Source organism: Nyctibius grandis, chromosome 1 (assembly GCF_013368605.1).
Source record: "Nyctibius grandis isolate bNycGra1 chromosome 1, bNycGra1.pri, whole genome shotgun sequence".
NCBI classification, from domain to species: domain Eukaryota; kingdom Metazoa; phylum Chordata; class Aves; order Nyctibiiformes; family Nyctibiidae; genus Nyctibius; species Nyctibius grandis.
The window spans coordinates 72,219,293-72,241,563 of record NC_090658.1 but is presented as its reverse complement, the minus strand read 5'-3'; the positions used below and the strand labels follow the sequence as shown (position 1 = coordinate 72,241,563).

Genomic DNA, 22,271 nt, shown 5'->3' with positions numbered 1-22,271 from the left:
GTACTACCAAGAGTTGATTGCAGAGTCTGCCAGACTATTTTTCCCAGAAATCCTTGGAAATACTTCGAATCTGTTCATGTCGCATAAAAAAATCTCAATGAACTTTTATTTTCTGTAAAGGGGAAATTGCTGCCACTGTTAAGTTACAAGAGAGCAGGATGCTCAGTTAATTGTTTTGAGCTGTTCTGTTCTTGACAAATCACGACCTCAGTGAGGCATTACCCTAGAAAGCTCTGTTACTGTTGTGGTAGAAATGGTAGCCGTCCCGAAGCATTTGAAAGAATCGCTGTCAGTGTGGCTATTAACTTGTCAAGCCTTCCCAGGCTCATTGCTTTAAAGTCAACCTAAATGAAAAATTTCAAGAGGTAGCAGAGTGTGTCTGCACACCAGTCCCTACCTCATTTGAACTCAAACTGGGACTCACATAGAAGAGGAACATTAAGAGTGCATTATGTATGTGTTAACATCTTTCCAGCATTAGTTATTCACATTAACAACGGGGCTAAAAAGTTGTCTAAGCTCTCCATTGAATTAAGCATGGTTCTATAAATAGAGGGCATTAAATACTTTTAAATTAACTGTGAGTTCTCGATTATCCTAGCAATTAGTAATACCTTGCTAGATACAATTATGTCCCATAAGAGTCTATTTCAACAAATGAATGCAACTGAATTTAGCTATAAATAAATAAGGATTTATTTCTGCACAGCCCAAGTCCATACTAAAGAATATGCACTGCAGTAAATCAGGCCCAGCACACCCTATGTACCTGAAAGCACTGGAGCAGTCGTCGTAAAACTGGGGCCAAGGCAAAATGAGCGGCTTGCTGTCCCCTAAATACACGCTGTTATTTAACACAGATTGGTAAGAATAAAACAATAGCACCTTCCCCTCAGACTGAACACCATGGTCTCTTATTAAATTAAAGGATAATATGTTGATGTTTTTTTCTTTTTCTTTTTTCTTTAAAGTAGAAAGGCAGTCAAAACCATCTTGGACCAAATTTATTTCACACTCATTTGCTTATCCTGTTTTTCTCAGTTTGATTGGTTGTATTTCTGTATCTATATGGAAAGTAATTTCAGAGTGGAATAAAAGTTTCAGCAACACAATCCAGCGTAATTTTTCCCACCTTCTTTTTACATAGGATTTTAATTTCCCTAAAGTTCAGCCAAGGATGGAGCATATTTCATGGCAGAGCCTGTGCATCCTGGTGCTGACAGGAGCAGTAGTAGCAGGGAGGTGAAGTGTTGAACAATGTGGGGCTGGAGTGGATTAAAGATGAGTCTTTATACAAATAACTCTGTGCTGTGTGAAAGCTTCAGTATAGTTTGTTTAATCATGTTTCATTTTCTTGGGCTGTTCAGCTGATGCTTTCAATACTCAGCTTGCCATTTGCACCACCCAAGATTTCATCTATCACACTGGGTTTATATTTCTGGCTTGCCTCAGCATGTGTCCAGAGTAAAAGCTTCTTTAAATATCTGCTAATGGATTTGTCTTTCTTGTCTGGTTTTCTGTAGTGTACTTAAGTAAGGTATCAGAACCAAGAGAAGAGGTCCATTACAGAATGAAGGATAGCTCCTATCTTCGACTAGTTGCCCCAAAGGGTAATTGAAGGGGTGAGCTTCGTTGTTAGTAACATGTCCCTGTATACTCCTGATGTGGCTTTTTAGACTTAAAGAGTACTTCAGATACTTTCCTCTGGCAGAAAGTGTTCTTGCTTGCCTTTAGCTAGACCTGTGTTCTTCAGGACTTGTTTTCACTGAAAGAACCACCTTTTGTCTTTTTCACTGGGTAAACATACAATATCATCATTGTTGTTGTGGACTGTATTTCTTACACTAAGCAAACCTGCAGTAGGAGTTATGGTGATGGTGAATATGCCATAGATTTGTGGAGGCCCAGCCCTGTGACCATTGGTTACTCTCTGTGGTGGCTGAAATCCTGGTCTTATTGATGCCTGACAGTTTTCCTGTTGACTTGAATGAATTCAGAACATAATTAGGTGTATTTGTGTGTATGTGTATAAATCTATATATTTGTCAGTTAGGTATACATAAAAGCATTTTATGGCCATCTTAGAGAGCTGATTGACCTCATAAACGAAGAATCTTTATGTCTAATGCACCAGATTTCTAGCAGTCTTGTGCCACTAGGGAGCTGCTAGTCCAAGGCATGTGGTATCTTCTTGAACTCCCTAGGGAGGACATCAGAGCTCTACATCAGGAACTTGGAACCTATTTTCTTGGACTGGATATAGAGTGCTTGCAGCAGCCTTCTGCTTCATGGAGCTCTTCTCCTGGAGAATGAGATCCTCTGAATGGGGCAGCATAAAAGTCAAGTGGGATTGAGGCTGATTTTAGGATATGGGTATTTCTAATGTCTGTTTCTTGCATGAGCTCTGATAGATGATCTTTCTCAGACTGAGGCATTAGCTGCTCTCCCAATGTCTCACCTGATGTATTTTCCTTCCCAGGGCAACATTTCCCCTGGGAAGACCTCTTACAGGGTGTATCATGAAGCGATAAAAAAAATAAGACTTCTGAGACATCCACCACCTTGCGGAGATAACCAGGGGTTTGAAGGCAGTTGGCCACACTCTGAGCCCAGCCCTGACCCTGAACATGACTCTGTAAAAGCCTCCTTCCCTCAGGCTAAGCGTGTGTTTTGATCCCGATGCTGGCAGTTGTATGAAATGCATGTCGTACCGGGGATTTTTAGTTCCCATGTTGATTAGGTACCTTCCCCTGTCCGTGCACCGGTGTTGTATTGGATAGGTAGATTGGTTTGCAGATACGCTAGGCAAACTAAGATTTTTTTAGTGTCAGTAAAACCGTCTATAGTCTTCATGCTGCCAAACACTCCCAACGCGTCACATTATACATGCGCAGACTCGTTTGGAAAAGAGGCGATGAATGATTTCATTTTTCCTCAAGTTACTCTTCGCATGGCGGCACTTGGAGGTGTTTGTTTGCTTACTCAGAGGCCTCAGCAGCAATGGTGGCGTTTTCCCCACACGTCGAGCAGTTGGGCTTGGGGGAGCCTGGGGAGAGGGGGAGCGTCAGCTGCGCTGTGCCTGAACGTGGGCTCTGCCACACCAGCCCCTTTGCCCCCCGGGCAGGTTTGCCCAGGGCGGGCAGGATGCTCCAGGTTTGCTTCACCGTGCCTACTGCAAAAACGGGGTCCTGGCCAAACAGTTCTTTGAGGATCAAATTGCACTAACAATTTTAAGGATCCAGGTTTTGAATGTTTTCCTTCAAAACTAGTTTTAAGGCATGTCCTTTTTTCCCCCATGGACAAATTTCCATTTACAGAAATGGTCTTTTTTTTAATGCCAAAAGGGAATAGAGAATTTTAGCGTTTTGAGGATTTCCATAGAGAAATTACAGAGAAGAATTTTTCCTGTGCTGTTTTCTCTCCCAGTTGAAAAAATCTGAACAAAAAAGAGGGAGATGCCAAACTTCCTGTAAACCTTAGAAAAGTAAAGCCTTAGAAAAAAGTTAAATCTCAGAAAAGTGAGAAGGAGAGGAGCGAATATGAAAACTTTCACCCCAGTCAACCAAACCAAGTTCAAAACAAAATAAGGGTTTCCAAAACGAAGAGAAGAATCGTGTAAAACAATGTTTCCCCTTTTGCTTTCTGGGGAGAACACACTTTCTCTTGTTCAGTTGTGTTAGGCTGACATTAAGAGAGTCCTCTTCTAGTCCTTTTCCTAGGAGTGCATAGGTTGAAAGTTCACTGAGTTTTAGTTGGCTAAAAAAAAAAGATGGAAAGATGTGAGGAGTCAGCTAGATCAGATTAATTTCATTTGTGTTATTTCCTTTTGCAGATACTTTCAAAATATAGTTATGTACATAACAGAACAGTGCACTCAAATTAAAGCAAGTAGAATTCAGTATAATTTAATGTAATTTCTAAATAGGCACACATGCTCTTTGCTACATATGCAGTATGGTGAAGATTTGTTTGGGGACTCATAATTTTGAGAACTTCTATGTTTGATGCCATCATGGGAGACTTTTAAAGGGCCTTATTTAAAAATATCTGCACAAACACTGAAGATTTCGTTCTTTTGTTCCTGAAATATTTGCTTATCTGATATTTTCCCGTTTAGCTTTCTAATGCCACATCTGACACTCTGGTGTGGACCCGCAAATTTACATTTGTTTCAGCAACTATTTGTCTTACTTTTAAAAAAAGGTTTTTAGATATAAAACATAGCCTGGAAAAAATCAAAAATTGAACTACTACTTTCATATCTCTTAAAAAAACCCAGATAATTCAGGTGTTTTGCCTTTTTTTAAAAAAACCAATAAGCTAAACTGCAAGTTGATTAATAGCTCTATTATATGGCAGTCTAAAGATGACATTGCTGTATATATTTAAGCTATTCAGCTACTGTATTAGGTGCTTTAGCTTCAAAAAAGAAAGATTGTACTCAACAGGGCTTGGCAATATGGAATTACGTCTTCTTTTACGAGATCATCGATCTAAGAAAAGATTATGTGCATGCAGGTAAAACACATAATTACATATTGTATGTGGCATCTTTGTAAACCCAAATTTAACATAGAAAATTTCTAGGACCAATGAATACCATGTTCCAAACTTAGTCCTGAAACCACATAATTTGGGTGTACAAAGTACTCAGAAGGCAGTTAAATAATTCTTAAAAGGTTGCTATTACTCTTAACCAGAAACAACTCAAAGCCCTAGTGTATGTTACTTTCTGCTTTCAAAATCCTCGGGTAATCAGCCTTCCATAATATCCTTTGTAGATTTATGAGAAAACATTACCCAGAGAGAGGGACAAGAAGAGCATGTGGAAATCCCTTTTTTAGCTGATAATTTTGTAGAAGCTGTTATTTCAATCCCTTGGAAAGATACAGGAGGAAACTTTGGGTGTAGGCTTCTGATGTTAGACTCAGGTTTTGGTATCATTATGATTTTAGAAAAATACAATTTGCGTAGATATTTTTGTACAGACATTTAATAAAATGCATAGATATTAAAGCAGATTAGGAGACTACAGAAAAGTTCAAATTTGCTTTTGGTGTGTTATATTCTTATAATTTTTTCTGGCAGACTGGTGGTCTAGATGTACATAATCCTGCTCTAGAGGATGAGTTCAACTAACTGAGCTTTTGAGACTTTCCCAGCTTTACATACCCATGACTTCTGAGGATACATTTGCATTCCTTTGTTTTAAACTTTTGATAAACACTACTGAGGAAGAATGCTCAGAACTTCTCCATGTCCATGGTCATTGCTCCTTTCCTAACCGAATCTACCCTTAACATTCACAGGTACACACTGGTGGATATTTTGCGCGCCATACTTCTTTCTTTAGAAGCCATGATAGAAGACCCCGAGCTTCAAGTGAATGGATTTGTTTTGATTATAGACTGGAGCAACTTCACCTTCAAGCAGGCCTCCAAGCTCACACCAAGCATGCTTAGATTAGCCATAGAGGGCCTTCAGGTAACCTTCTTTTCTTTCTTTTCCTGATTCTCCCTCATTTTGCTGTTCATTACAAATCTAGGTGGCTAAAAAACCCCAAACAAAACAAAAATCCAAGAACTTCTCAATAGCAAGGCCATTAACACCTTACGGTATGGGCGGACAGACAAGCTTCAGTGGCACAAGCTAAGGCATGAGCTCAATCAGCTAACTGCAGTAACTCCTGTGAGTAGGCTCCTTTGCCATAAATAAGAGGTAACTTTTCTGTCTTTACTCTGAAGTGGCTGGCTTCCTGTAAATTCAGACTGTAGCTTCTGCAGCAGCAAGTTAGAAGTAGTCAGTTTATCTTGTCATTTTGCACAGGGCTGATGAAATATGGGTTGCTGCTGCCATGCCAGGTTGTTTTTTTTTCATTGATTCCATTGGAGACAGGCTCTACATCATTTCTCCTTAAAAGTGTGGGGCACTGTGATTAGACAGTTAGCTGGGACTATTTACTTACTGAAAGTTCAGCATATGCTTGAACTGGGCTCTTTTGCTGGTTCAGGATTAATTTGAGCAGCAGCTTCTGGGACTGAGTATACAGTGATTTGAATTTCTTTCTGCTCATTGTAAATGCACTTTACATGGCATAGGCACATTGGTGCAAAGGATACTGCATAACTCTTGGCTGTCTCCTATGATCCTTAATGCTTATTGAAATGAAAAACTAGAATCTGTAAAGTAGTTGTTTGCTGTGCAAGCTTGAGTTGCTGTGTTAAAAATACCAGTAATTCACTCCTGTGGCAGTGTGCCTTGGTTTTACAAGGACGTATATTCCTTTCCTGTGATGTTTTTATCATTTTTACATTTTTATTACTCATAAAACAAAATAACAGCCTTATCTTTGAACTTTCTTCACTTTGATATTGCTATTTTTGAAGAAAATTGTATAGCAGTAGTATGGAGTTTTGATCTAAATCTTGAAATGGCTTAACCAGTATTCAGCCTGTTGTTGCACACAGAAAGGTAGTGACAGTCATGAGACAAAGATCTCAGTTTTCATTTTGTTGTGTTTCCTTATGCAACGGTGTGATTCCATCGTCTTGAGAACTACATCAGAAGGCAGCAGTGAGATCTGTATGCTAATAGTGCTGCATTTCCTGTTATTGCTTTCAAAGTTGTTTTATTTTTTTTGGGCTGTTTTTCAAAGTTAGCCATTGTTTTCTTGTTTAGAACATGAATAAATACTTTAGTAGTCTTTATTTTTAAATGGTGATGTTTCTTCTTGAATGTTAATCAGAGATGGTTATTTTGAGAAGAGCTGCAGTGGGTAATTGCTTCTGAAAATATGATGGGTGACCTACCAAACTTCAGCTGGACTCTCTGTGTTCTCCTGCCGTTGGTTGGTTCATTACTGAGTCAACGTGAAGTCCATTGGCTTGCCTTACCCATGCCCCCAGCTCTGTACATTCTAATATCCCAAGTCTGATGGTGACCAGCACCCAGGGCATCATTTTGCGCCCACTGTCTTCAGACCTGTTTACTCCAGGGATGTGCAACTGGGGATGAAATACTCCAGAAGAGGGAATGAGAAGGCACTGAAATGGCAAATGTGAGATAAAGCTCTCCCAACGCTCAAGGAATCTGTCCTAATCTGTGATAGGTATTGCTATCCGTAAGCAGCAACTTCTACAAGGCCTTTTACCACAAGTCTTTTGAAGAAATCAATTAGTTTGGCTCTTATAACACACCATTTCATTTTCTGTGGAGAACCACTGAGCATGTGAGGGCTAACGTTCTTACACTAGCAAAACTGACTGACTGTATAGTGATATTTCCCTAGTAGTACTGCTTGGGGCCTTGTTTATATTTAATTTTCTTTTTCTTTTACTTAGACATTTTTCTATGTAAGGATATATTAAAATCAATGGAAAGGGCTGGAGACAACTGTACTGAGCATCTTGGAGGGAGAACCTCACTTCAAAACCAACCGTGATCAGGAAGGAAATAAGAAGAAAGCATGGTGGAAAGGTGGTGCAGAGAGATCCTGGGCAAGGCACAGGTTTACTTGCACCTTCTTGCAAGATTTCATGCCTGAAATGTTACATTCCCTTACCCTCAACAGGGACTGCCTTTTCTTTTATTTTGGACAAAAATGCACAGTGGAAACATCATTCTGAATCATGTAAAAGTAAAAAGTGCTTAGTCAGGTGGTATGAAAAAGAACAAGAACAACTCTCACACACTGTTTATTTATGATCTTTATAAATACTGTCTGTTTAATCAGAGAAATGGAATTTACTTTGACTTAGAAGATTTAACCGGGCTCAAGATGCTGAACTTTACCATTTGGGGATTTTAAATATTAGTGTTACTTGGGTGGAAAAGGAACAGGGAAAGTGGGATTAGTGACCACTGAATTTGATGTTAACTAAATCCCTTTGCCTTCTGAATGAAATCTACTAAATTTGCATTATATTTGCGTAGCTTCCATGGTGAGCAGAATATTGAATACAGCACGTACCAAAGTGAGTTGATTACAAGCTATGGCATTTCTGGGCTCTTTGCAACTGCTTATTTTTTAGGAAATTGCTTTTGAAAGTAGGATAAGTAAATATATACAGTTTTCTGCTGAATACAAGTTCTGCTGTACACTTTGTCTGCATATGTATGTTAAATGGGAGCATGAAAAGGATCATACCCCTAACTGGCTTGTACACATTAGAAAAACCTCCTAGGTAGTTATTTTTAGGAAAAGAGCCTTTTGGCCTTGAAATTTTTAATGTTAAAGGACAGTGATTATCTGTAAACTGATGTGAATTTCCAGACTATCCATCCCAACACTGCTGTACCAACCAATTGGTGCAGTGTAGGTTGGTGCTGCTTTTCAGAACAAATGGTTTTGTTAGCCATGAAGCAAAAACCTCCTGTGGAGGCTGGGGCACTTTGCTGGGACTCTTGGTGCTCCAGTCCTAGCTGATATACTGGCTTTGTCCTTTTGGAAATAAAGGAGCAATGCTCTTCCCTGTGGATGCTGTAACATTTATGTTGCTTCTACTCAATGAGAAGGAGGATTTGCACTTAGAGCCCCTACACCTTCTATAGTGAAGAATAAGAACATAAAGAAATGCAACATGTAATACTCTCTATTTTCTGAGTTTTCTTTATTTTTTCTGTCTGTATTAGGTGCCTAGGTTTTGGCTCAGAGCTGTGAAACCTAAGCAGAAGGAAAACATTCTTTGAGAGGTGAGACTGAAACCCATGCCCTGACTTTAGCACCTTGTGTTGGCTCTGCCCAGCGTGTTCAATGCACAGATGTCTGTGGATCCCAGTGTTTAGGTGCTCGCTTCTCCCCATTCATCGCTTTCTGTAGCTGAGCACTGAGTTTGGGCTTGTGAAGGAGCTCGTGTTCCTCAGCAGCTGTGTTCCTGAAAGCAGGGATGTTACAGCATTGTGTGCTGCAGCAGCTGAGTGCCTTGAATAAGTCCCTTTAAAAAACTTCACAAAATTTTGACTTTCCCCATCAAGGGGTTGTAGTCTGAGTGCTTCAGCTACTTTTCCCATAGAAAGGAGAACTCTTGAGAGCTCGGAAGAAAACCAGTCCTAATAAATAGACAGTGATGAACTCTAAGCTATTATCACACAAGAATGGCATCTTGATGTTATTGTGTCATAAATAGCTCTATGATAATGTAATCTTAATACACAATGTTGGTCAAAAAAGCAGGTCAAATATTAGGAATTGCAAGGAAAGGAATGGAGAGCAGGAAACATGGTGAAGCCACTGCAAAAACCTGTGCCATCACTTCCATCTTGAATGTTGTGGATGCTTTTGATTTTCTGTCTCAGAAAGACTACTGTAGGGCTGGAGAAGGGCAAAAGAAACCCAAATATGGGCTGATTTCTGTATAAAGGACAACTAAGTTGGCTGGGATTCTTCAGAATGGAAGAAGAAAAGCTGTGGAGGGAAACTGCAGATGTCTATAAAACCATAGGATCACAGGATAATTGAGGTTGGAAGAGAACTCAGGAGATCAGCAAGTCCAACCTCCTACTTAAAGCAGAGTTGCCTACGAGGTCAGACCAAGTTACAGACAAGGTCGTCGGTGGCTAGAGAAAGTGGACAAGCTGCAGATGTTCTTTGTCACCTCCATTTTAAGAAATGGTCACCATCAGATGATACTAGCAAGAGGCCTAGCTCTTTATATGACACGGTGATTCTTTGTACAGTATCCAGGTAATCTGTGGAACTCCTTGCTGTGGGAAATTCTGGGTGGTAAAAGTTTAGTTCTGTTCAGTGAAAATGGATAAGTTTGTGGAAGAGAAATGAACTGAGGATTACTAAATACGTAAAACCACATCAAAGTTCAGAATTCCTTTGGCTACACATAGTTGGAGATGAGGTAAATGCTGAAATATCACATATGCTATCTGCATTGTATCTGCTACAGGCTCCCATTTTTGGTCTCTGTTGAGGACAGGATACGGGGTTTGATGGACTTTTAGTGTGACGTAATTAAGGCATGTGTCTATTCCACCCCCCTTTCCCCTGTTTTTAATAACCTTACTTTCGTTTTACTGCTCCTGGTACTCCCATGGCTCCTTCTACCCGAACCCCCAGCTGGGAACGCTTGGGCAGAAGGGAGGAGGAAGTTCTGGGTATGATTCTTTTCTTTGTGATAGTCCTTTTGTAGCTACCTATATGGGCTTTTTATGAAGTATCAAGAGAGCATTGTTTTCACAGAGCAGGTAAAAACAGTGTCAAAGACTGAAAATTCAATTTGAAAATTATATTGAAAGTTGGGGTTTATTGTTAACCCTAACAGACAGCTTTGGGGGTAATTACAAGTGAGCTTTGCAAAATGCAAAGTTGTGGGTATGCATAAGACACTTTAACTGATTAACTGATATTTAGGATTCTAAAACCTGGAACACTAAATCCTTCTTAAATACTTGATTTCTATTTATCTCATAATAGTCGTTGCATACATGACAGGTTTGTTTTGGATGTTGTCACTCAGGCAGGCTGCACCTCCAAATGCTTTTCAAACCTGCATAGTTATTGGTGGCTGAATAGTAATGCTTTTCCTCTAGATAAAAAGCTAGGGAAAAAGAGATGATACACATTTAAACTGGGAACTGAACATATTTGGACACTGAGCATTGTTGCAGAAGACAGAAGACTCTTGGTTTTGGGTTGAGGATGTTTACACAAAGAGAGAGTGATAGTGTTGTGGGTGACAAGGCAGGTCTTTCAACTGCTCATGACTTTTTTTTTTTTTGTAACAAAGGAAGGTTTCATAAGCTAAAACAAACTCATTACTGTGAACGTGAAGGCAAACCAGAAAGACCATGAAGACAGCATGCTTGCAGCTACTATTGCTATCTAAAACATCTTTCAAACAGCTGTTCTTGTGAGTTGTAGGGATAATATCCCCAATCAGATTTTCTGCAGCAGCATGAGGTGGAAGTAACAGAGACCAGAGCACGTACATTCTGGTGATGAAAGGGACAGGACCTTCTACTCCCATTTTCTTTGAACATAAACTTCATCAATATCTTACAGGGAATCTTATCTGAACATCATGGTTGGTTCACCTTTCTATTTAGATATCCACAGGCAGTACTTAAATTTCACCACCTAGTTCTGGACTACATCTGGACTACATACAGCCATCAGGTTGCAGTGTCAGTAATTCGTAAGTTAGGAACTTCCGAAACTAAGAATGCTTCTGAAAACAGTGTTTTGACTTCATATAATTACATGGTCACATGCTCTGTGCAGTGCATAAGGTTGTTAATAACGAGCTTCAGGAACAGTTACTCAGTACTAGCAATGAGTATCAGTGAGCAACAAACCACAAAAAAAGAGCTTTAAAACCATAAAACCCACGCATTCAGTGCTTGAGTTTTCTGCCAGTTTTTGAGAATAGGGTCTTGACACTTCACATAGTACTTGGGAGGATATTTTAAAGTAGCAGGCTCAAACTTTTAATGGGAGTATCTTCTGCTTCCAGGAGGGCTAGTAAATCATGTAGCTGTGTTCATTCAGTTTTTTATCAAAGAATTAAGCAGTTTGTAAGTGCTAGAGTCCCTGAGCCTGGGACCAGCCCAGAGAGTGGAGGAACGTGCTTGTAAACAGCACAATTTCGTACACAGTAGAACTCATGTTCTGTAGCAGCAGCAGCATGGATATTTTTTCCTAACAGCTTGTTATTTTACAAGAGTTTGCATATATATGATTTTCTCTACTTATAAAAAGGCCATCAAAAAGGCTTGCCAGCAATTTACTGTGGAAACAGGGTGCACTGGAAGTGATTGTTAGTTCTAGCTCCTCACTTGCTGTCTAGATGGGCTTAAACTGCCAGGTGAGAAAGGACTTGATGGCTGGAGCTCGAGTTCAGTTGCTTACAGGCATGTCTGTATAGAAATAGCCATTGTTCAGTGTGGTCCCAGCTGTTAATCTGTTATCTGAAGACAGAATAATTTCCTTGCCAGATTCTTTTATGATGTTCATCAATAAAAAAATTGTTGAGTGCCTTTCAAATGGTAGTTTATTCATTCTCACAAACACACTTTTAAGATGAGGGGATACTATTATCTCTTATTTTTTTCTAGCCAAGAGCTATTCCACTGAAAGATTACTGTTAAAAGTGTCTGCTAATTTGGGATGCCCACTGTGACAGGCCATGGTCTGATTTTCAATCACCTTTTATATGTTCGGAGTCCATCTGCCATTTATTTTTGGTCAGGAGGATTCAAGACTTCTAAAGTCTTGATCCTGAACCCCCAAGCCAGGAGCCTGAATTCTAGCATGGTCTTTGAATGCACGTAATGCTGTGTGGGCTGCCGCCTCTTTGAAATGAATGGTAATAAGCAGTAAACTGAACTCCCCTTTCACCCCCAGAAACTGTGCCGTGTGGCATCTTACTGAAAACAGCAAGGATGCTTAATGGAGTTAAGTATCCACCACCCAAACACTGCCACTGGAGCTAGCAGAGTAACTGCCTGCAGTAGGTTGTCATCCTCCGTGTGAACCCACACGAGAAAGAGAGTGGGCATTTTGCCAGTGTTTTGCAGATATTTGCTGTAAGCAAGGCGTGATTAGTTGTGGGGATCTTGGCTTTCGTTCAGGCGCTTTGATCTAGCTGGCACAGACTCTTCTGCCCATTCTTCCTGTCCTTTTCCCTCTGAGCAGCCTCTGCCCCAGTCCTACTGCTTCCCCAGTTCCTCATCCCACTCCTGTTGACATTGCCTTACTTTGTACTAGTCTTCACTGATGTGTTTTTTTTGTCTCAGTGTCCTCATGCCATGCTCAAAAACCTCAGTCACTGTGGGTGATTGCATGGCATGTTAAGTCCGTCTTAGACTGCTTAGGAGATTTAGGCCTTTTGTGGTCTTACTGTCCAAATGCTCTCCACATCTGGCATCTGACCAGCCTCAAATCTCCCAACTTCAAATCTCCTCTTAACCACTGTTCCCATTGCTCTTTGCACCACTCTGGAAAGCAGCACTAGAGAGTGAGCGTTGATCTGTTCACATATCAATGAGTCCTCTAGCCACCAGGCTGTTAAGGAAACAGTCCTTGTAGTTCCTCAGACTGGAGCTGGTCTGCTTGATATATACAGATAGCTCAGTGCTTATGGGACTGGGCAGGAGATGTTGGGAGCTTCTGGTGATGTAGTAGAATGACATGGCATGGTCCAGGAAAAGAAGATTTTTTTGTATCTGAAGTTTTCTTCTACTTCAACAAAGTACCCATGGTTAGTGTAGAAGCCAATGAAAATGCTCATAGTTGACATTTTTCCATTAGTTCTGTCACCAGAGAAAAACATCCAATTAAAATTATTTCAGCTTGAGAGAAAGAAAATAGAAGAGATTTTTCTTGTACGTGCAGACTACCTCTTCATGAGCTTTTGCTAAATGCCAACACCTTTTCTGTTTTATTTCTTTTTATCGAGAAACTAAATCTATCTGTATTAAATATAGTGACTAAATTGCCCTGATTAAGCTGAAAGACTAATATTATGCCAAAGTGAGTGGCACCAGCATGAGAAAAGAAGGGCTTGTAGCACAAACTCTGTGTAGGGAATTAACTCTTGGCATTGTGATTGACTTCCTGTAGTCTCTGGTAGGCCACAGTTCAACAACTATATGGTTATGACCATTCCTCAGCTTCAAAATGTACATTTATTTTTGGAAGTGATTTTTCTCAGTCAAGGTCTAAATATTTCTCTTTGCTTGAGTATCTTAAGGCCGTGAAGGGAATAAATAGTATTCCTCCTTGTAAGGTCACTCAGAAATAAAACTAATTTGTTCTAGATCATAGCATCAGAAACAGAAGACATGTTTTAAGATCATAGTTCACCTTCCTGCTAAGGCAAGATTATCTCATGCATTATATTTTCTAGTACTTCAACAGTTTAATTTAAAGTCTCGAGGGCAGGTCTGGCACATTCTTTGGAAACCTTTCTATGACTACTTGCTCTTCAGATTTCCTCTCGGCATTAATCCTAATTTTTCTATTTCGAAATGTCAACTTCTATAAAACCCTTTGCTATTTCTCTATATGCTGTTGAGTCCAAAGCAGTAATGGATGTGTGACTCTCAGTAACCCAAATAAAGGCATTGTTTGATGGAGTATCTATCTGCAACAGCAATGATCTGGAATCGGGTCCTGGAGATGTTCTTTCTGTCTCGTTTGCCACTGGAGGTAGTGAGAAGTGAAAATCAGTGAGATCCGCTTTATTTGGGGAGCTTAAATTTGCTTTTTTTGATATTGTCCAAATTGCCTGTGTTATCAATCCATTTTATATACACGTTCAGGTTTACCTGAAAAAGATATGCTGGATTAGTTTTGGAATTATTTTCTGAAATGAATCTAACCTTTGTTTTCTGTGATGCTCATAAATCCTCTGTGATCTTATTAGGCTGTGCACGGTTGGCTTTATGTTATTGTCTTCAGTACATACTGCCTTTGCACATAGTCCCTGTGATATCAGCTAAGCCTTCAGTGCCCGTTGCCCAAAAGAATACAGTGTCATTTTTTTTAAATTTTTGTTTATATTCCTTAGCAAGTGTTCAGCTCCTACGACAATTATTTTTATGAATCCAATGTGACTTTGGTTGTAAGCAAAATTTTGACTTTGGTTATAAGTGCAGGAAAAACACTGCTGTGATATTTCACTAATGTTGAAAACAAACGTTGGAAACTTCTCTAGGGGGGAGTGCCATAAAAATGTGAAATTATATGGCTGGTGATGGTTTATCTCATCTCATGTTTCATAATCGCAAAAAAATTAAGACAATTCAATTCTCATATGTTTTGATAGGCATAACTATGTTTAAGTAAGTGCTACTCTGGTGATCTAAAGTAGTTCAGGAACTGAAAGTTTAGATTTATAACACATAAAGAAAATGATATTTCTTAACGAAAAAATTAAGTTCAAACTCTTACTAAAACATCATACTCCAACTTGCATAATATATTTTTTTTCAAAGATCCTGCCCAAAAATCTCAGGCAAAATGCATTTCTCCAGTTGTTTCCTGCATATTTTGCAAAGATCAGAATAAGTTCTTAAGAAACGTTTCTAGCTTTTTATTATGTGGAATGGGAAAATAGTGTTTGTAATCTTTTCCAGTGTCTTCTGCAATAAAAAGAATTGAGCACTAATGTTTTTTCTATACATAGTGAATATCCAAACAAGAATATGGGCTGAAATCTGAGGTGGCTGCATATATCATCCTATTGGTGGAAATTTGGGTATACATTCAATCCAAAAAAACTGAACATAACTCCTGGACCTGACACTGAGAAAGTCTCATGTCAGCATCTCACCCAGAACAGTTCTGGCTGTGTCGGCATGCTTGCTGGTTCTCACAGGTTACGTTTTATGTTGTCCCTCACAGTATAGGCTGGAGTTCTGACTATAAAATGTGTATTCAGCCCCCTTATTTTATGGGACTGACTCCAATACTACACAGTGGCATTGGAAATGCAATCTTTAATCAGTGATTAAAGATTGTATTTTCAAATATATTTGTTCATAATTTCTTGCTCTTTTAAGTTGGTTCTTAAGAATCTGTTATATCTGTTAGAATCATTTTGGGGAGGGCTTTCTGTCTGACAAGAACTGGATTTCAGCCCTTTCCAACTCCCTCATTGAAAACATTTTCTGGAAGGAGAAAGTGGTTGTGCTCTGATACAGGGGAGGGCCTCCCTAAAGGTATGTTTAAACTGTAGTTGTCATTAATTCTTACGCAATATTGCACTGAACGTACCTTATTACCCACAAAATCTGAGTTTTTGGGGAGGTGCCTTCATTCTGCACTAAGCTATTTGGCTGAAAGTATCATTTAGAGCCCTGCATCTCCTGGCTGAAAGCCACCATGCTAAGTATGAGGGATCCAGGATAAATCATCAAGTATTGGTAGTTTTTCAGTGTTCTCGCAAATTCTTTGCAAGGTACAGCCAGTCCTCTGAGGTCTGCAATGATCCTTCGGACCTTCGTACAGAAAAACCCATAGAGTATACTGCAGACATCAGTGAGTGCATACAGAAACAGTGGATACATTCAGTAATTCAAGTGCAGTAATTAAAACCCCAGTCTTTGCAGCAGAGATTTTCAACCTGCAGGAGAGTCTATGGTGAAAATGTAGCTTCATTTTGGGAGGAAGATAAAAAAATTCTGAAGAGTAGTGTTAACAGAGGAGAAAAGAGGACAGAAAGGATGTTAGGAGAAGACAGGATAGCTAGGACAGGGCAGGGTGTAGGGCAGAGTGGAGACCTAAAAGCTGCCCTTCAGATTAGATTTTGAAATGTTTCAAAGCAGAATCATAGATTCTATGATTCTATGATTCTATGATTTCCTATTTTACGTCTGTTTCCAATCTCATTGAGTAAAATGTTATTTCTAAAACAAATTTTTAAAAGCTATACTGCCATACCATTACAAAATAAAGATTAATATTTTTGAAGTCATAGCTGACATACACCTGCAACAAGTAGCCTATATCATACCACCAAATGTTATCAGTCCCCTCTAGTTTTAGTTGGTAAGCACACCACCATTGCATGGTGACTTTGACAGACCAAGGGTGCCTTGCAGCTGTGTTCCTCCACAAATCCTTATTCCACTTTCAAGAAGAATTATATGGGTTAGCTGCATATCTCCAGCAGCGTATCTCCATTATGAGGGGATGCAGTTAAAAAGTTATGATAGATGAGAGATTATATATCAATGAGGAACTGGCTGAGCCCCTTAACCACTTATTTTCCCATCCTATATCTTTGAGGGTTTTAGAGATGTGGAATTGCAAGCAAGGTTTGATGTATGTTTTGGGCATTAGCTGAGCTCCGTTGGGTCATGCTTCTCAAAGCTTTTTGTTAGGAGTATTGAGCAATTGATTTTCACTGGAAAACCTGAGGGCATCTTCATACTATTGCTATCAGTATGATCCAATTCTGTTCTCCACAGAAATTCAGCAGGGGTGCAATTTAATGAGACCAGTGAAAGGAATCTGACTGCTCTATTTATAGCACACTAATTGATCAGGGTAACCATGATAGGAGAAAACTTCAGAGAAAATCAATGCAGTATCAAATGAAAGTAGCACTCAAGCCTTTAAAGAGAACTGCATGGAAAGCCAATTAAGAATGAATCCATTTCACAATCCATGGGAACAACTTGGACCATGTGTGTTCTTTAAGTTGTAGGAATGAAATCACACTGAGCAGCACCTTACTTGCAAGGTGAGCCTTGCTATGTATTTTCTTCTTCATCCTGTTGATATTCTGTCCCCTTAAATCTTGATGAATAGTTTTACTTTCATATGGTGACTGTAAATGTCTGCTTTTAAGAGCTCCCCTTTGACAACCTTATGCTTTCACTTAAATGCAGGGAGGAGACGGTCTGTCTACCTCCATTCTCATTCCTGTCATTCAAATACCTGTAATCATAATAGATACACAAAGTGTAACTATTTGTACTCATTGCTAGTGTTTCTTAAAGCTGTGTAATGGATCTTTGCTTTCTCCTCTAATTGCATTTTTTCCCTCGTGATATCTGCTAGTCCTGAATAATGCTCCATTCATGAGAATTTTGGTTTTGTGGCAGGTATTCACCTTTACTGGGTGAATCTGTGCCATGGGGCTGACTGCCTTTCAGTACACTGTTTTGGGTTTCAGTAGGAGGATGGAGCAAGCAACAAACTGCCATAAAGATATTTTAGTAGTAACTTGCATGCGTACACTTTGTTGACTTTAAATGTGCATTTTGTTCTTGTGTTTGTACATACACAAAACTTTTACCTCTTCTAAAAAAGATGGCAAACACAGTGAGGGGGAGAATGACTACTTGTGCCTTACATGCAAAGCTGTCCAAGCTAGTAACGTGTGTCTCCGTTCCGTCAATGCTTAAATGCACTTGCAATTAAATGGATAAAAACCTTGCTTCATTTTACAGCATGTGGGATACAGCGCTTAGGTTCATTTTCTGAGGAAGAATGCACATCCTGTTTTTCAGTAGGATATTCAAAGACATGGCATGATGAAGTAGCTGCATGAATAATTCTGTTTTTCTGCTGCTGAATGGGAAAGGAGTAAATAATCTGTACATTCCATGAACAGTTAATTTCTGTGGGCTAAATTTATATAACACCAATAGCTAAGCATATTAATGGTGCCACATCTTCTGTTAATTCAGTTTTGAGCATATGTAGTGGCATGGAGTTGTGGCTTAATTAGCTAGATGAATAATGTGAGAATTATTGTCAATTATCAATATGGTCTTCATCTTTCTTTAAGCCCCAATTGGGAATCCGGTTCCCAATGACATCAGCAGTTGCCGTGGTGAATTTTCATAAGCTAGTCTTTAATCTTTCATTAAGTCATAGACTAGGAAAGCAGACATGAGGACTGAGATGAAAAAACCCATGCATTTGCATCATTGATGTCTTCTCTGAAAAAAAAAAAAAGAAAGGCTAGCCTCTGTGTTTTTGGAAAAAAAAGTAATTTGCTGCATTGGTGAGCACACTCTCTCAGCCACGTATATCATCTAAGCAACACCATGAAAGCAGAATTTGCAAGATGTAAACAGAGGTGAGATGTGTGGTGGTTGAGAGAGGTCAAAATCAAATATGACACTAGGGCCTGAATATGATGAATGGCTCGGCTCTGTTATGCACAGTGTTTGAGAATGGAGCTAAGGGTGCCAAATTTAGCAGCTCTTCCTCTAGCTACATTGGGCTTAAAAGGTGGACATTCTTCAGAGCAACAGGCTGCGATTTTAAGTTATTGTATAGGAGGGGGCTGGAGAAGAGAAGTCTCCAAGTGAGCTACGAGCACAGAGGTGACGTTTGAACTCACACTTGTGGAGGTGGATGCCCAGGCTGACACATGGGGAGAGAGGAGAAAGGGGCAGAGGGCAGAGTGCTTTGGGGCCCTTGCGAAGGAGAGTGGATTTGGAGGGTCTTTTGAGAAATAGTTCAACATTGAAAGGGCAAATGGAAACAGGTTGTGACTGACAAGCTCCCGAGCATTTCTTGCACTGCGCTGAGATTGGAAGAGTGGAAGTACCTGTGTCACTATTGAGGGACATAAAGGTGCTATCTAAAGCTTTCATTTTGGAACAACTCCCCAAAATAGCAGTTTGGGTCAGTATGTAACTGTCTCATTCTGTGCTATTTTGTCTACTGAGAGAAAAATTCTTCTTCCCCGTGAACCTTAAAGTGCTTATGTCATTACAGCATTATGGCTCTAAGAATACCATCACCATAGTTGTCATTGGCACAGGTCTTCTTAGCAGTTCATTTCTGCCCAGGTCTTGGTGTACCAATGCAAAGCTCTGTCCTTTGTTTCCTCCTCCTCTATCAGTCCTGGCTCCTGACTAGGACCAGATGTTGAGCCAGTGCTTCCCTGCGTTTGTTCACTCTGTGGTGTGGCTACTTCTTGGGAAAAGACGTACAATTGCAATTTCGTATTTGTTTTCCTGCACTAGAAATGGGAAAGCCATAATTTTACACTTCGGAAATGGAAAAGATTTTAAAGAGGCAGTAGGGAACAGAGCTACAACTGCTTTGTTTTATTTTGCAAATACATTAATTGAAAAAAACAGAAAATAGAAAAGCAGAATCTGGAGGGTTTGGGGTTTTCTTTTCACAGATTTTAAAGTTGGGATTGATTTCCTTTAAAGTTATGAAGTCTTGCGCACAAAGCTTTTATGCTTTCCCTGAGGCTTTTCCTTCCTGGAAAGGTTTTGGCAATTTTAACTTAGTCAAAAGTAGTACAATAAGCTGTAATTTAAGTTACCAAGCATTATTTCCCAAGGCCCTGCCTTCTCACATGTAGGAGCACACTGGTGAAACAGTGCAGAATGGAATTATCTTTGCCCGGGTTGCAAAATGAGAAGTTGTCCCTGAGAGCACTCTGTCATGTTTTCCTACCAGCACCAAGTTCACACTCATGTCCTTGAAAAATACCATTTGCATGGATGACAGACTGTCACAGGGCTGGGACATAGGTTATTGCTGTGAGATGAGAGCCTTTTGGCATTCTTCTGAGTCACTGGCACCATCTGTCCCTCTTCCTGAGCTGAGGCCGGATGGAGTCAGTGGAATCCTGGCATGCTGCTTGGCTTTTTGTTTGGCATTCCCGAGCCTGCATCCGTTGTGGGCTAGTGGGGAGGTTGGTTTAGGATAACTTGTTTTTTCCATGTTCTGCAGCGAATCCTGGCCATAATCTGCTTTGTATTGCAGGAGACATGTTTTGCTGCAAAGCAGACGGTTTCACAATGTTTGGTTTTGCTATTAGTGCATCACATTGGGCTAGGTGTTGCTTGCCTCTCACCCCTCCTTGTGCAGAAGCTTGATTTTCTTTTGAATACACAATAAAAACTAAAAAAGGGATTCAGTCAGATTCAGTCAGGATTCACATAGACTGCAATTCTGGTCACCCAAATAGTGTCAGCCTGGTTTCCTTCTCTGCTTTTACTGATGGAAGATGTGTTCCTGTCCTTTCTCTCTTGGGTTTGGTCATTTCAACATAGAGTGAAATTCACAGCCCTGGACTCATCAAACCCAAACTGGTCAAAAAAGCCCAACCCTTAAATTGACTAATTTTTAGGCAACAAAAAGCATGGCACCAGACTAGTAAAGCTAAAGGGGTCAGGTTCCCAACGACATTGTGTGTGGGAAGACATGGTAAGTGTTGGTCTTGCAGTGGAAGCCATAGTGTCAGAGGAGAACAGGACTTTACAGATAATCCCAAGGATGTGGGTTTACTAGCTGGGTACTTTGAGGGGATCGCTGCAACACTACAGAAAATCAAAACAGAGAGAATTTGAACTCAGTGCTGTTAGTGAGCTTTCAGCCAAGTAGTATGACTAGCGAGGCTTGGCTGTGGAAGATAGGAGGAGTGGAGGGATGTGCGTTTTGGCACAGGGATGATAGTGAAATGCATGTAGATAAAGGGAGTTCTCCAGGGATGATGTTCAGTGGGAAGAGAGCAGGGAATAATGGCTGAAGTCTTTGGGATGGTGAAAGGTGACCAACAGCATTGATACCTGGGGAGGACAGTTTGCATAGAATGGGGAGACTGGAGAGGAGGCAGAGAAAAAGGGTAATGCAGCAACTGAGGGCATCCCGTTTCTTGAGCATTAACAGTAAAATAGAGACTGGATGAACAGTGAGTTATTCTACAGTGAAAGGTACTGCAGTGTGTTTATATGATAAAGAAAAGGAGAAGGAGGGGTGAAAATAGGAGCCTTCACTGCAAGAAAATGTAATCAGGAATACCGTTAGAGGAGTTGGTGCTGATAAGTCAAATCTCCGGGTTGTTTCCCAGGTAACAGGTGAGCGTGTCCAGGGCAGGCGAGGTCCAGGCTGTGGAGTGGGACTCGGCAATAGAGGTTCATGTTTGTGTGTGCCATTTGTTTTGCCCTCATTTTCAGAGTCCTAAAATAGATCTCTTTTCCCTTAGTATTACATAACAGTGAGGCAAACCCAGCTTTTAAACATCTTTAATTAGTTTTAACAATCACATTTCTAGTTAACACTTTTAAGATGATGAACACTGCTCTCCATCCTTGCAGAAAAGGCTCAGTGGTTACCTGCAGTGAGTGTGCAGGTGCCTTTCACCAAAACTGATCCTCTGCCACCCTTTTCCATCCTCTTGAGCTAGACAAGATGCTCCACTGCGGGAGGTCTGAACTTCCCTGTCCATGATGCTGGTGTCTTTCTGTGTCTGACATCTATCTTTACGCTTTCTCTTCTTCTACGCCCATCTGCAGGCTTCTGCGAGCTCTGGTGCAGCCTCCTGAAGCCCTGCAGCTTTGGGCAGCTGGCGGCGGTTGCCTGTCCACGGAGATCACCAGAGCTGGTGTCAATTTGATGTGGATTTAAACAAAGCTAGGCATGCCAGGTTGGACAGAGAGTTACTTGCTTGAATTTCAAAAATTTTGACTTCTAGTTCGATCCTTGCTTCAGACATTATTTCAGATCCCACATCTGAAGGAAAAATATCTTCTCTGCCTGCCTGGGAGCCATGTCATAGGCAATGCAGTATGATCTTCACTGGCAATACTTTTAGTCTGCAGCAATGGTAGATGATGCACATACTTGTCCACATGCTTTGATAGTAAATAGCATCTGTAATTTTTACTGCTTTGTGCAGTACTGAAAAACACACTTCAGTATGATAGATACGGATCAGGGAAAAATCATATTTTATGTGGACTATATAAAACCATATACAGCCTGCTAATCATGCCACAATGCTTTCATTTTATAAACCTGGTGCTCTAGTGGAATGCACATTGCAAGCTTTTTG

General features: G+C 40.2%; 1 protein-coding gene across 1 annotated transcript in view; it reads left to right on the top strand.

Moving 5' to 3' along the window:
- Positions 1-22,271, top strand: part of CLVS2 (clavesin 2) — a 49,950-nt gene that overhangs the window by 5,297 nt on the left and 22,382 nt on the right. The window contains exon 2 of the mRNA XM_068412657.1: positions 5,310-5,484. Coding sequence (XP_068268758.1) covers positions 5,310-5,484 — 175 coding nt within the window. The remainder of the gene's footprint in view (positions 1-5,309; positions 5,485-22,271) is intronic.